This window comes from Vanessa cardui, chromosome 8, assembly GCF_905220365.1.
Source record: "Vanessa cardui chromosome 8, ilVanCard2.1, whole genome shotgun sequence".
NCBI classification, from domain to species: domain Eukaryota; kingdom Metazoa; phylum Arthropoda; class Insecta; order Lepidoptera; family Nymphalidae; genus Vanessa; species Vanessa cardui.
Genome location: NC_061130.1, coordinates 2540311 through 2557521, shown reverse-complemented (window position 1 = coordinate 2557521; position 17211 = coordinate 2540311). Strand labels below are relative to the sequence as shown.

At 32.3% G+C, this 17211-nt stretch overlaps 1 protein-coding gene across 1 annotated transcript in view; it reads left to right on the top strand.

The window, feature by feature from the left end:
• LOC124532144 overlaps positions 1-5415 on the top strand; it is an 88190-nt gene extending 82775 nt beyond the window's left edge. The window contains exon 2 of the mRNA XM_047106858.1: positions 2557-5415. Coding sequence (XP_046962814.1) covers positions 2602-4917 — 2316 coding nt within the window. The 5' untranslated portion in view covers positions 2557-2601 and the 3' untranslated portion in view covers positions 4918-5415. The remainder of the gene's footprint in view (positions 1-2556) is intronic.
• The last annotated feature ends 11796 nt before the right edge of the window (positions 5416-17211 follow it).

The window sequence follows — 17211 nt, the reverse complement described above, 5'->3', positions numbered from 1 at the left end:
TTTAAGTTTTCATATTTATCAATTAAATTTGAAAAGTCTATTCAGATTTTCCCATTTTATCAAACAAAAATTGTCAATAATGATCTACGTAGATAAAAAAAATCTTTACAATAATAGTCAATAAAACAATTACTTATAATATTTACAAATAACAGCAGCACTTTCGTTGTAGTTCAATAAAAGCAACTTAGATATAACCAACGAAATCAACTGAAAGGCCCCTTTGTGGCGTCGAATTTTTGTGATACAGCAGTTTTCGAAGTAAACAATAGCTCAGAAAACGAGAAATAAGAAACAACTGAACGTAGATAGAATGAAAAGGGGCGACCGACGGAAATAAATAATGCATTGCATACATAATGTATTTGGCTTTTGGTAAGATATGGGTTAACAAACTTGGCCAAGTGTGAGCCTCTTGGCTAATATACAAAAATATTTCTTTAATAAAAACTTATAGTATCTATACTCAGATTATTTATTAAGAGTTTGTTTGGTTAAACGCGTTTGTATCGGAAATTATAGCCCGAATTATTAGATAGCCCATATTGGGAGAGGCTATAAGGCTACAATCACATGCTACGACCAATAGGACCGGACTATCTATGAAGAATTTAACAAAAATGGGTTAAAAGTTTGATTGAAGAATTGGATTAATAATAATAAAAAAATAATCGTTTTATTAACAAAAGCTTATTCTCTTATGTTAAGCGTCTTAAGAAAACGTAAGCACCCTTTTGTATTGTTCTTTTTTTAAATTAAAAAAAAATTAAAGTACAAACTAATACATTTCAGATTCTTATGAAAGCAATTAGGTGTTATATATTTTGTATGTAATAAAATATATTGCAGGATCAAATCTTAATTACCCGTGTAAAGTCGAGCGGATCCGTAGTTTAATCATATCGCTGGAGACTTTAAGCACTAAGAACTTAAGCCTAGCCTAAGTCTATTATGGGTGAGCTATCTAGAAATTTTAAACCGATATTAAAGTGAAAAATATCTCTTTTCAGGATAGAAAACTATTTTGGATTTTAAGTAACTAATCTTATGTAATCGTAATGTTTCTATATATATAGGAAACTAGATTCAACCTAGATGAATGGGCTATTCTCAGTAGTTACTCTTTTATACTATATTAATTACAAATAATTTGGATATGATGTCATACATACAAATCAATAAATGCTGAGCTTCAGCTAGTTAAATTTCATTAGTAATTTCATTAAATTAGTAAGTCAAAAGTTTCATTAGTATAAACTTGTATTATTTTTTGTATGTTTAATTATAAATCATAATAACCAAATAATCGCAGTCTTTACTATATAAAATTCAAAGTCAAAATTTAAATTTTTTATTTAAAATTATATGCGTTTTGAACTTATATTGTTGACTTATATATTTATCTTTATCTATGTTGATTATTTGATAAATCTATGTTGTTCACGTCTTTGCAGTTGAGTAATAATTACTTTGATTAGTAAAATGACGTCTTAAAAAAACTTACTTGTACTACCTTCTATGTTTATTTAAAATATATATAATTGGGTAATAGTTTGACATAACGCTATTCAAAAATGTCTATAAGAATAAAAAGGCTGTATCTTCAACGTCCAAGCTAACGAATACACGAACGCTGCGGCTTTTCTATGAAACCCAAAACTCTCTAAACGTAAAAGAACTTAAAATTCTATACAAAAGCTTCATATAAAAGCGAGGACTAAGTAAGGGTATCTCGAAAGAGGTTAAACCTAAGGAGGTGAAATAGACCTTCGAGTTTAAATAGAATACAAAGATCGCTATTTAAAATAAATTTAACATCGCAAAAAGTTCTTATGCATTAAAAAAAAAAAAATTTGAAAGGATTTTTAGAAGAATAATACCGGCTGGCAACTAAATTCTGCTACATTATGTAACCGATATCCTTATATTAAAGTATACGTCGGTCGGAATAACGAAATACCAACACATTACCGACAAAAAGCAAACATGGAACCAAATTAAAACATACTCCTCCTATCGTTGATGTGGAGTTTTAATTTCGATATCGCTTCTAAAGGAACCTTTTACTTTTGAAGATTATGTTTACTTTTATTTAATTACACGAACTTCGAAATTAATTTTAAGACGAAATTGAAATTTAACAAATGTTTCTTTAGAAATATTTATAGTAAATATACGCCGATCTTCATGATCCATATTTTTGTTACGTATTTTATATTAGTGTTACAAATACGGATTCTTCAAAAAACAAACTTTATTGGATAACAAAAATAGTATTCACATAAATGTTAATATAATTTTAATAATATTCCTACGAAAGCAATTATATCCAGAATAGAATATGAATCTGAATGATATAGATATACTCGTATTAAAATAATAATATATATTCGAAACGGAATATTCACAACGGGAACTCTAATAAATTACGATACAATTCGATAAGTTTATTGATTTTAGGAAACAAAGAGACGGCTCGAGCTGAATGATATTACAACGAAAGAAGAAATAATAAAAGTATAGTAATAATTCAACGTCTATTTTCTTTTGTTTCAGATAATGCTCGCCACCTTTGCTGATACTCGGATGCCTTAAGGCAATATGAAAGTCAAACGGAGTCTAGACGTGAGGCTCATAGCCTTGTGTACTACCTGTTTACTCCTACCGGCAATCGCTTGCCCGACCCAATGCATATGCAAGTGGAAGAACGGAAAAAGATACGTCGAATGTACGGACAAGGACTTAAAAGCAATACCAAACTCGCTGGATTCCGAAACTCAAGTATTAGATTTCACAGGAAATGATTTGCAAGTGTTACAAAAGGAGACATTCCACAAATTGGGCTTGTTAGACTTACAGAAAATTTATCTACAGAGATGTCGATTGCAGAAAATCGATAACCACGCCTTCAGGGGCCTTGCAAATCTAGTTGAGTTGGATCTATCAAATAATTACATTACCGTGATTCCATCGAGCAATTTTGTATTCTTCCCATCACTAATGAGACTTTCGCTGAACAATAATCCTATAACCGGTATAAAGACGCACTGCTTCCAGCATCTCTCCTATTTGAATACATTAGAATTGAGCAACTGTAAAATTGAGAATATCGAACCGGAGGCGTTCTCTGGACTGAAACATTTGGAATGGTTGAGGTTGAATGGTAACCGATTATCAAATATTCAAGGAGATAATTTATTTCCCGATACGCTTCGGGGTATCGATCTTCAAAACAATAATTGGAATTGCGATTGTAATTTGAGAGATTTACATAACTGGCTATCGAATTTCAATATGCCACATGCCGTTGAACCCATCTGCTCACTACCTGAACGTTTGAAAAAACGTACTATCACGGACGTAAATGAATTCGATTTATCGTGTTTACCAAAACTGACCCCTACAACCGTATATTTAGAGACGAATGTCGGAAACAATGTATCTCTCGAGTGTATCGTCAAGGCCGTCCCGGAGGCCAAGATACAGTGGTTCTATCAAGGCCAACTTATTCGAAATTATTCAACGTCCGCTATTGAGCCCCATCACGTTTTTTATGTCGAAAACGGTGTTATAGATAAAAAAAGCGAGCTGTACATATTCAATATTGGGAACGATGACAATGGTACGTATGCGTGTATCGCAGAAAATTCAGCTGGAAAAGTTCGTGCAAATTATACAATAAAAATTCTCGTGAAAGAGGAGCCCGTCGTTATTGTCGTCACGTTTCCTCACCGACATTTAGTTGTGATAATAACTGTTATATTTCTAATAATCGTTTTATTGATAGCAATAATAGCGGTTGTCTTATTGAAATTTAAAACGGATACCAGGAGTCGTAAAAAGAAAGAGAGTGGAAAAGACGTGGCTTTATGTAACCAAATATTACCGTCTAGCAGAAGTAACGGATCATTGCCAAAAAATAACGGAAGCGTTATAGTGAATGCTCACTCGCATCACGCCTTGCATTATACGGTACAGACAAACCGAGATTATGAGTCGAGCGATGCATACCAAAGCAATAACATGAAAGGCTTTGTCGACAGGAATCCTGACCTAATTAGCGACGCGGAAACCGTCGCTAACAACGCACAAAACGAGAACACAGCGCTTTCAGTGTACAAAGCACAAACAACTAACGACACTTTCGAAGAGGAGACCGCATTCACTGCTCCGACGGTACCGCGACAAGTCACGTGGCAGGATCAACAAAATTTAACAAGCATGCCGCCAATGAACATGCCTCCTAACGCTATGTACCAACATTCGGCGGACGTTCACCTCAATCCTGGTTGCTTCTTAGATAGCGAAGGCTACCCATACGATTACGGCCTTCCGAAGCACCCATGTCGACCAACAATGATGTCAAACTATTCCGTCGTTGGACCCTTTTATCAAACATTACCACATAATAGGCCCAAAGGACAGAAGCTTGTTTGTAAATTCGCGAAAGATAACGAATTTAATGCGACGCCACCCGCTTGTCCTAATTTTAGCGAAGGATTCAGCGCGACAAATGTAAGACGGACTTTAGAGGGCTACCCAGTCCCCAGAAATCGTCAGATTGCTTTTGTTGGAAATGGAACCGTTTATTACAATGAAGAGTTCGTACCTTCGCCACCAGAAGGCTACAAAACTGAGCCAGTCCAGTGCTGTGTCCCCACAGAGACGTGTTCCAGTTGGAACCCAAAAGGAACCTGTGCGGTGATGGTCCCTATGGGAATGCCGGAAGGGCCAGGGAGGTGTTATCAGGTGGAAACTAGGTGTGTCGATACTCAGACAACGGACGCTCGGATGCCAGGCGAGGGGTCGGAGAATGTTTTGAAACCGCTTCCACAGGTATCGAACGCGAAGTGTGTCTCTGATATGTGTTCCGAGAGCCCCGATGAGGGTTACGTGGGCGATGCGAATGACATCTGACGACGTCGCCGGAACGATAACGCGTAAACAGGGCAATTTAGACGCTAAAAAAGTGATAAAGCGACTGAATATGAAAATAGTATTGTATATAAGCTTATAAAAAAATTCGCGGACAGAACTTCTGTGTATCGTGCACAATCATTCGAATTTAGAATTAATATTATGTAAATCATAATGTTTTATACGTACTCGTTTCTATTATATTTTTATAGGCGATTAAATATTAAGCTGTAGACCGTTCCGACCCAATTAGTCCTCGATGGAGTGAAAAAGGTTCTATTACATTAACAAAATACTTTTAAAGAAAGCCATCTTAATCTAGGTCTTTTATTATATTAAATTAAAGCAATTGAACGGGAAAAAAATTGCGTAATTATGTTGATAATTTATTCTAGTCACGATAATAACAGTATTATAATAAAATTAATTTTGTTACCGTAAAATACTAAACAATTTTTTTTTATTATTATTCAAATGTTTATACAATCTAAGATATGATTATTTATTTATATTTATATGTAACAGTAAATAATTTAAAACAAATTTCGATGTGCCAATAAAAGTAACGTCGATACCTACATTATTTGTTTGTTTGTATTCATTTATTTTTTAGTGTTATTTATAATAGAATAATTCATCTCTTGGCATACGATTTAGAAAAGCAATAAGTTTCAATATACTTCTGATCGTTTCTAGAAAAGTTTTAGACTGTTATTTTAATTGTGAAATTGTAAAACTTTGTCTGAAAATGTGTAATCAATTAACTATACCATCGTAAAACATTTCGATACGAAAATATTTTGTGTTAGTTTTAATATTATATTGTGTTACGATTAATATTACCGAAAACTGTATATGTAAACGGTGACATTCAGATTATTTTAATTAAATGCAGCATGAATCAACAGCCTAAGCTAAATTCTTCAATTTTCTATGTAATAATAATATAAGACACAAAAAATTTCATAATTTAAGTAATATTAAAAAATGTATATAGAATTTGTATATACTAGATTTTACTAATATGATATTTCCATGTGGAAAGACATTAGTTCGTAATGCGTTCAAACATTTTGCAACAAATATAAAAACGAGAAGTAAAAATTACACTACATTCACACACGTTTGTTTCCTGCGACCTTTTCCAAATAGGTTATTATTGTATTACAGTTAATTACGGGATATTTACCATTTTATTTTTATCCGTCGGAACTCAAAAAAAATAACCATGTTCATTTTATATCTTATATAAATTATTTTGTAAGTTATTAAATTTAAGAATCAGTTATGTTAGTAGATAATCGTAAAATTCACTCGGGTTGTAATTGCAGATATTTTTACCAAGCTATAATTTAGCTAAGACTTATAAAGCATTTTGCTACATATACACATACATACATCGATTGTACACAAGAAAATAATTAAATCTAAGGAACCCAATGTAGATAGCAAGGGGTTCAGTATTGTACCCGTGCGAAGCTGGGGCTGGTTGCTAGTGTTATATAAATTTAATCGAAGCATTTGCTGTTAATAGTTATTCAGCAGATGGCAATAATTTGAAATGAAATAAATAAAGATTCGTTTTCGTATAGCTTCATAGCTATTAAAGTTTAATTTGAAATGAAAATTATAACTTCGTAAGAAAATGGTCAAATATTCTCGCATAAAATATAATCGTGGAATTCACGACTAAAAGGCAATTTGAAGAAAGCTTTTAATTTCGTCTTTTATGCTTTAAAGTTATGGAAAAAAGTTAACAGTGGAAAGATAAAAAATTAATAATCGGCCTTTTTGGTAACAGTATATTTTTTGGGATACAATACTGCCGTTTCTTTACACGTTATTACGAATCAAAAGAAGTACATGTTTTTATCCTAATTAGAATGCTTTTTATACTAATAATGATTGATTAAGCGGCATCCCGAGACATTTGCTTACAACCAAATCATATGCTTACACCCTCACTGAGCACACCAGAATAAATAAATATTTTCACATATGTTTTTAAGAATAATTTTATATCGCACTGAAAATACATTATAACACTTCCACTAGCGAAGCCACAACGGTTAGATCTTGTTTAACTATATTATGATAAAGAATTCCTTACAAGATGAAGTCGTGATAATATTCTCATTTTTTAAACATGTGAACATTATAGGGAGAACATTTCAAACTCAAGTTTTCATTTTTGTTAACAATGATTCTTATATTCGACGAACTAGGAAAATCATTCTGACTTTAAAATTATCCTTGTTCTATTAAATTAAAAAAAGGAAAAACAGACAAATAAGCAACCTGAAAATAAATGGTGTTACTGCCAAAGCTTATTTTCTGTAAGAAATATTAATTATCACATTATTTTTTGCGGCGTCAGCAATCGGAAGTATCCACCCTTCAAACCGGAATAAATAAATATAAAGTGGTCTTGTTTGGGGGTCGAATAGCGGATGCTATTTTGCGCCCACGCGGGCTCACAAACAGCTCTCCGAGAGTTACGACTTTCCATTTTAAGATTTCAGAAGTAATCACTCACACATAGATACAATAAAATAAACTATATTCATTTTTAAACAATCATTCATAAGTGTATCCTAAGATACTCACACATACAAATAATAAATTAATTATGAAATACTGTTTTTATAAATAGGCAAGTCTTCGCAAATATGTCGTACGTGTGTATTGTGTTCTTAATTTGATCAAATGTATTTCCTTGTAATTGTCTTCTGTTTTTTTTTTCATATTTCTTATATGACAATTTCTAGAATAAATACTATTGGTCTTCACGAGATAGTATTTGATACATTCAGTTTCACCATTGTAATAAAACGTGTTTGGAAAATAAACACGATCTGGATACATTCCAGTGAAAAATAAAATACTAGACATTTTCTGTTGCGGAATGTTTGAACGAGATATAAAATCTTTATCAGGGTATCCCCCTTTAAATAGACGCGGTTGTAGTGACATTTGCTTCGTTTCAACAAAATTATTTCGTGAGATTCCATTCTCATTTTGTAATGGATGCCGCGATCCAGCTATTTTTAAAATAAAATGTTTTTTATGTTCGACGTATGCTACCAAGTTCCCTTTTTCGTGTTCGATTTTAGATTTAAGCCTTATGGATCTTTAGAAGAGGTTTATTAATATTTCATTTCGTATAACAATATTATTTTATTAAAAAATAATATTGTAATTAAAAACAAAATACGAGTGCACAAAAATTTATTTGACAATGTTTTATTTTTTATTAAATTTCTATTGTACAATAGAAATATAAAAACAAATAAAATAAAATTATATTATGCATCATGATCAATATTATTATTCTGGTTTTTTAATTAGGGTTGTCAAAACTTTAATGTGATAACCTATTTATCTTTCATCATCATCATCATGTCAGCCGTAAGACGTCCACTGCTGAACATAGGCCTCTCCCAATGATTACCACGTTGACCGCTGAGCGGCCTGCATCCAGCTATACTCCTCGGACTTGACAAGATCGTCGGTCCATCTCATGGGGGGACGCCCCACGCTGCGCTTATCTTTATTGAAAAACCTTCTCTATTAAAAGTAACGTTTGGAGCTTACTTAGAGCAGCGTAGTGGCTGTTCCAATACAGTTTGATGGATAAATACTTCAAACTATCTTCCACCACGTGGAAGTTCACTCAAAATGGTTTCCTTCACTTGAGCATGAATTAAATTATAAATACATCAATCAATAGTGTTTGTTCGGATCTTGTAACAACTGGGTCATTCTGGATCTAAACTTACAATTACACTTAAAGGCATACCATTGATATAGGGTTTGGAAATCATAGACTCCAGTGTACCGAAAGAAAAGTTCCTTTTTCAACTCATTCCCATTCATGAACCATTTGTAGCATGCTCTCGAAAATGCTAATTATGTTGCTCTAATGAACCATCTAGACCAATGGTACTGTATCAAAACTAAAGAGCACACTATGCACTATATACATGAATCGATGTAAAAATAGGTCAGAAAGCTTCTAAGCCAAGTAAGTAATTACTTTTTACTTGACTACCGCTCAAGAAGGGTTCAAGTTTGATCCTATTTCTATTTATTACTGCTGTATGGTTACAAAGAGGGAACTTTAACATTAAATTGGATTATATAAGGAGGATAACATAATGAAGTTAAGAGTTTTTAAGGTAATTTAAGGTTGGCGGACGAGTATATGGGCCACCTGATGGTAAGTGGTCACCATCACCCATAGACAATGACGCTGTAAGAAATATTAACTATTCCTTACATCGTTAATGTGCCACCAACCTTGGGACCTAAGATGTTATGTCCCTTGTGCCTGGAGTTACACTGGGTCACTCACCCTTCAAACAGGAACACAACAATACTGATTACTGTTATTTGGCGGTAGAATAACTGATGAGTGGGTGATACCTACCCAGACGGGCTTGCACAAAGCTCTACCACCAAGAAAGTTTCCGTCTTATTCTATGTAATTGTACGCTGCTCTTATAGTTTTGCAAAGCAATACTCTGTTTAATTATTAAAATATTATTAATGCATCAATAATTAGTCCTAATAAAAGTAACATCATTATTTTGTAGCGTAAACCGTTTTACAGTGTTCTAAATTTAATAGTTTTTGGGTGACTTTTAATTAAATTACAAAGAGGTTACCCAATTAATATTGTTTAGAACGCAATCATTATTGTGATTATTAATTATGTAAAAAGTATAATTATTTTGATAGTTGATTTACTAATTTCTTCGAAATATTTTATTAAGGATGTAATAAAAACCGTCTTAATAAGAAGTAAAACTTCTTTGAAAACGGTAAGGATATGTATTTCGAAGAATTTGAATTTAATATTCTACATGTGATGATAAGAAGAAACGTTACTACATGATAAAGCATAAACTTCCACGCGTGTACTTAGTTGCCCCTAGCAACATATAAAAAGGGGGAAAAGGTAAATCCCTTAAAGCACAAGCAGTATATGAAAGATATATATACATATATTTTGTATTGTATTGCAGTGTAAATAACAGAGAACTGTGTGTGCGTGTGAATTTAAAACGTTAAAATTCTCTTTTTGTAACCACCAATCTGCATCAAAGCGTGATGTAATAAGCTCCAAACCTTACGAATATTGTTGGCAGTTTCTCACTTAGGTTTTTCATCATATGAAACAATTTGGAAAATCTCTGTATATGATAAAGCATATAAAAGCAATATCGCTTCTATTTGTTAAAGGTACTATACAGCCAGCAAAACAATAAATCCAAGAATTCTGTCTAAATTATTATTAGTCAGAAATTAGTTATATACACTTTTTTAATATATATATTTTACGTTTCGAATATGTTCTACACGCTATACAAAACATTTATGAACGTTACACACACATTATAAGATACTGCGTTAGCAAAATAAGTGCACAGATTATTAATAAAAATAAACTTTCGTGTATTGTAACTTGTCAGAAAATTGTGTTACGAAGCAAGTGTCGGTACAATCTATAGGGAATTATTATAATAATGTGTCTATCTTTTGTAAGAAAGTATCTTTTCTTTCATGTTTATTTTTTGTAATGAATAGAATTGTATTACAGTTGGGTAAATCTCTAACCGTTCCGTCAGCCGAGTTGTGAAGTGTAGCATTATTTTATTTATAAAATTAATTTATATATATGTTTGTGTTTATTTACGATAAGGATCGTATTTCAGTGATCACTGCCACAGTCTGCTGCGTAAAAGGTACCATAATCAACTCTATAATCTTTTCTAAAAAATGTATTAAACATATCTCTGTATTCTTCGTTTAATTGATAGGTAAATATTTTATGTTTTATAATTTATCTAAACAAAAGCTTATGTGAAAAAAGCAGTAATGTATCAGTACTGATATTTCAATTGTTTGTAGACTGTTTGATTTTGTTCAGCAAATTTAGTCCAAAAATTTGCAAACAGTTTTGTAAAACGATAGTCTTACTTTTTTTTTGAAGGTCGAAAAACCGTTCCTAGACAACCTAATCAAAGAGAGAGTAATTTAATTGCGTGATTGTTTATGTATATTATAAATGTGAATGCAAATCTGTCCATCTCTATGGCTCTTTCACGACCACACCGCTGAAGCGAATTTGGTGAAATTTGGTATGAAGCAAACTTGAACTCCAAGAAAGGACGTTTTTTTTGCCTAAAAAATGACAACCAACACCCTAATTGGTTAATAACAAACACACAAACTTATTACATCTATTATTAATGTAGTAAATTTTTATTCCCATGAAGAGGGACTGCTACCAATAAAATAACTCATAAACGCATATAGTAACAAATATATTGGCATAAAAAGTATTATTTTATTAAGCGACAAAAAACAGCATTTTGTTATTTGTAATAATTAATATTAACCAAGAGCACATTTAATAATCATTAAACTTATTTCTGTTAATTTTAACGTTTATCCATTTGTTAATTCAACTGTTTTGAATACAATGGAATTTTAAATTGATATTCGGTTATCAACTGTTATTTAAACGATTTTATAAATTTTAATTATCAACGTATAGTGTCACTGCGCTTGTTTAATATTTACACACGTTAAAGTCTACTTATTATATCATTTACATTATAAATGATGGTTTTATTATGTTATATTTGTATTAATAATTACATAATATACCAGCAATGTTATCTTGATATATTGTAAACTGTCAAAAACTAATAAACGCTGCGTACTCTTATTAAAAAATCATAAAGTAAAATCATCAAATAACAAATTGCAGAATAATAAAATAATATATGAAAATGACATTGAACAACTGCAATTATAAATTTCTAGCCTACAAAGATCTTTAGATTTTGTTAATAAAAAATATGAATTGGCTCAAAAACAGATAGAGGAATATATGTATACACACAGCCAACAATCTTCTTGAGCTATGCACCTCCAACTTAGAAAAAATTGTATCCTTAATGCTCAAAAAGCCAAATTCAGTTAATCTATAAACAAAACTAAACTTCAAAGTGATAGTCTACACTTTATGTGTTTCATTGTAAATTCTCTCTCCGTTCACATTTTTTAGACCGTTTACAATCTATACATTTGCTTCAAATCTCATCAAATTCATTTCAGTTGCGAAAGAGCAGCATACGGATAGACACATAAGGACAAAACTAAGTGCGTTTCAATTATATATAATGTCACTAAAGTTGGCTTGTGTGGATGCACTCTTACAAATAGCTGTTAACAGGAACGCACAAGTTTGTGTATGGCAATGGTAGAGCAGTTATGTGTGGATCCAGCATTAGAAATAGCTGTTTACAAGCACATTTGCGTGGACTCTAAAAATATGCATTTTAATGGATATATAACTATCAATACGGTGCTTTTTATAATGTATTTCTTAACATGCAATTGGTCGTTTTGTAATGACATAAAACATTTAAAATACATTACATCATCATATAGACAGCCTGGCAATTCGCCACTGCTGGGCTAAGGCCTCCCTTTAACGAGAAGTATTGAGGAATATTGCACCATGCTGCTCCAATGTGAGGTGGATACACAAGTGGTAGAATTTGTTTGAATTACACACATGCAGTTTTCTTTACGATGATTTACTTCACCGCCGAGCACGAGATGAATTACAGACACAAATTAAGCACACGAATATTCAGTGGTTCTTGCCTGGGTGTGAACCCGTAATCATCGGTTAAGATGCACGCGCTCCAACCACTGTGCCATCTATGCTCTTGCAATATTCATCGCATATTAAATTCATGTTGGTTGATATTCATAACATATATCATACAACGAAACGAATGATTTTACATCGTGTCATATTCATTTCAACTTTTGATTAAAATATTTAACTAGCAACTTTTATAATTATAACGTTTCGGTTTCGAAATTACTATAATGTAATTTATTACGAATATCAATTATTTGATTTTAATATATCTATTATTTCGTAGACGGCCTTTCGATAATTTACAATGTGCTTAGATTTGAACCACTAATTGGAAGCAGGGAATAAATCCAAAAAATAGGAACGGAGATAATAAAAAAAAAACTTCACAACTTTTTGCTTTCAACTTATAAACTTATAGGACATCAATGATTATTAAGAAAAGACCTTAAATGTATAATATTTAGCCCTACGTCTAAAGAATGTAAGAGTGTATAAAAGTGAATATGTTGAAAAGTGGCGTTTATTCCCATCTTCCAATTGGTGGTTCATTTATTATTATTGATAAATGGTCCTTATAATGTAACACTGACATATATAATTACACATACAACATATGTTTTAAAAATTATGTCGTCAATTTGGCACCAAAATGTTCTGTCAAACTATCGGATATATATTTTTTAACACAAATATTTAGATGTATTGTTTAAATTCTACTCTGAATGTGTACAAGGTTTTGTTCGTGTGAATTCACTCAATAGTATAAAACAAAAGCCTTCGAATTTACAATGGATGTTTATTTTCGTCTACATGTTTTCGAGGGCGACTGTACATCATGATGCTGCAACTCCGCTGACTGAACATGTTTTATTTCATAAACGGCAGACTGGATAGATTTTTCGATATAAATAGCACAATATCACAATGTTACTCTTAGAAAACAAATTGTAGGTGTGCATGACTTTGGAATAAAAGTGTATTTTTAATATTGACTTTCATTTCTCCGAACAAATTACATCAACGCAGAAAAAACTCCTTACAAAGTTTGGTTTCTTTTTTTTTAATGTCACTTGTTCAATTTTCGACCTGTGCGACCTATTATCCCATCCTTATAAATTAAATTAATGTTAACTTCACTAAAATCTGAATTTTAATATGTACGATTTTTTTATAATTCGAAATGTAATTCAATCATATTAATGCATCAGGCTTATATCATGGACAAGCCAGGAAGGAAAATTCCCTTGTAGCGCTTTGTGCAAGCCCGTCTAGGTAGGTATAACAACACTTAGTACTGCTGTATTCCGGTTTGAAAGGTGAGTGAGCCTGTGTAAATACAGGCACAAGGGGCATAACATCTTAGTTTCCAAGGCTGGTGGCGCATTGACGATGTAAGGAATAGTTAATATTTCCTATAGCAGCATTGTCTATGAGCGGTGACATGCACTTACCATCAGATGGCCCATATGTTTGTCCACTAACCTAATCAACACAAAAAAAAGGTTATTTTTTGACGCTACTAGGTAGCCCTTCAAGTTTGAATTCCTTTTGAATACAGCGTATATCTACAAATAGTACAAAACAGAGCCACTTTCTGCCTCTATTTGTATCTTCGCTTTCTTCCTCTTAAAGATTCAACGAATTATGATAGACGAGGGCGGAATATTGGTTTGCGTGAACAATTTGTAAATATTTGTACAAAAGGACTGAACAGTCTGCTTTCGTAATCTTATACGTTTAACAAAGGAACTTCAGAGATATCTACATCAAAAGAATCTATTAGAAAATTATAAGTCATATAAAGCCCTACAGAAAACCCTAATAGCATGTAGATAAATATCTTCTAAAGTAAACTTATATTTACTGTTTTATTCATTATAGATTATTAAAAAAGTCTTAAGTCTAATGTAGAATCGCCTGTCTAAATTCATTTTCAAATAGTACTATTGCATTTGAAATATGAAAATGTATGATTTTATAGACATAATAAGGTAAGTTAACGTGCAAATCCATCCATCCATCCATCAGCCTATTTCCGTCCACTGCAGGACATAGGCCTCTTCAATTCACTCTTCACGCCACTGAGATCGTTCTTGGGCTACTCGCATCCAGCTCCTGCCAGCCGTCTTGCGTAAGTCGTTACTCCACCGTGCCCGAGTACGTCCTACACTACGTTTGCCGAAACGCGGTCTCCACTCTAGAACACGTTTCCCCCAACGGTTATCGGTTCTGCGACAAATATGCCAGTCCACTGCCAATTCAGCTTACTAATCCGGTGGGCTATGTCGATGATTTTGGTTCTCTGGTTACTTTTACGTGCAAATAAATGGGTCATTTCGCTTGTTTCAATGTTAACATTGAAACAAGGGAAACAATACTATGTGTAACAGTTAGGCGGTAGAATTTCGGCGTCAAGTGGTGGGAGAAAGATTCCCTACCAAGAAGGTTTGTACAAAGTCTTCCAAACAAGTTCATAATGCTAGTAATATACATCAATAGAACTGCAAAAGCCCGATAATATTATGTTTGTCTTGGCTAGAAATAGGTATGACCTAAAATTACAGTTTGTAATCCAGATAACCATTACTGCATTTACCGAACGAAGATTTTTTACACTATTTACAGTAGAGTGAAATGAAAGAGATCGTCACGTAAGCGAAAAGTGTGATGCTACCTCCAGGAGTCATTAACCTCTGTTTGTATTACAAAATTCGTTACATTACAATCTAACGAGACATATTGTAATCTAACGAATTTTGTTATCTTACGATAACACTTACATTTAGACACCTTTACCTGCATTTGTTTTATATGTAAATTATTTTTTCAATTACAATTAAATTATTCTTTACCAACGTTGATCATTGTCTATAGGCAGTGTTCACCACTTACCATCAGGTGACCCATTAGCTCGTCCACTTACATACATCATATAAAGCATATCTTTGTTTTCCATTACACGAATAAATCAATAATACAATATAGCTTTACTCTTCGAAATAATATTACCAATAAAACGTAAAGTAACTTCAAAACAATAAAATAAGCCCTTGTCAAGACTAGTCGCGCTTCAGTATGAAATTTTGTCTCTGAAATCAATATTCGATACGTCTGCAATGTAATAAAGTGATAAGTCGTGCTTGAATGATATGAGTTTCTACCCTTTGAGAACTGAGCAAGCTTTACAATATCCAATAAAAGGATGTCGCCACAAGACTTGTTCTCATTTTTGGTGTCTCAAGAACAGAGCTCAGTTTGAAGTAAGTCTTGAAATATAGGCGATGGTTCAAGCAGCTGTGTATACTGGCACACTGCATTGACCCAGTGTATTTTGTCCATTTTAAAACAATGTACGAAACACTTATTCATTTATAATAATTTAATTCAACCATTAGGTGTTGATGCATGTTCGATATTTGAATTTAAAAATCGATTCGTTTCATTTACTTGTAAATAACGGTAAATTAAAAACTTCTTGTTTATTTCTTGATCAATTAAATTCGATGACAATGTATATCATTACGACTGGCATGTTTTTTAAATACTACATAAATAAAACATACAAATCGTTAGCACATGAAGTCAAAAACTGAGGACGCTTCTTTGGGAATTACTAAGTTTATTTTAAGTAAAGGAAACTAGCACGAATGAAAGTGTTGTAAATTCAAAATCTCTAAATTTATTTAAAAAAAATTTTAACAAAAAGAAAAACCGACTTCAAACAAAACACTATTTTAAAACAAATTAATATGCACGAAAAAGTAATAAAAATAATTGCGTAGTCAACATATTTTTTAGAGTCTTCCTAAGTTAAATGAAATGAAAAATATTAGACTACTTAAAAGTCGATTTACGATTATATAATGAAGTTATAGTTATTGGTATATTTGGAGCCGGTGTCAGCCACGGTGCCCTTGCCCCAACAATCAAAAGAAAGAAGGGATACGAGCCTCTTGATTGACTCAGTATATTGTATATATTATAACTTATTTATACTTATATATTATACTCAGTATATTGTATATATTGTATAAAAGATAATTTGTAAAAAACATATTTCTTAAAGTATTATACACATACACAAACCTTCCCCTTGAGTTACACTATCTATTAAAAAAAACCGCATGTCGTAAATAAACAAATTCTTTAGTATATTTAGTATCAGTATTGCACCCGTGACAAGTCGGGGCGGGTCGCTAGTTGATTATAATATTCGATTATGACAATTACATGAACATAACCACGTTCCGGAAGGTGGTTCAAATATCCAAGTAACCCATAAATAAAAGATTCGACCGAGTATTGCTAACGTGCTCCTCAGAATTGTTCCGTTCCCTCCCGTTCCCTTAATTTGTCATTGATCCTATGCTCAGAACCTTACCAAACTTTCACCAAACTACCCTTAAAGTATATCCTTTATAATAAAAAAAGAATCATCAAAATTGTGCCAACCAATTTTGAGTTATTCACCTATTTATCGCGCACATACATAATGCAAATTTAAGACTTATGTCGTTTTCATACGGATCCCATCATCGGAAAAAAATAAAATTAAAATGGGACCCCACGAGAAGCACTACCTTTCAAACAAAAAAGAATTATCAAAA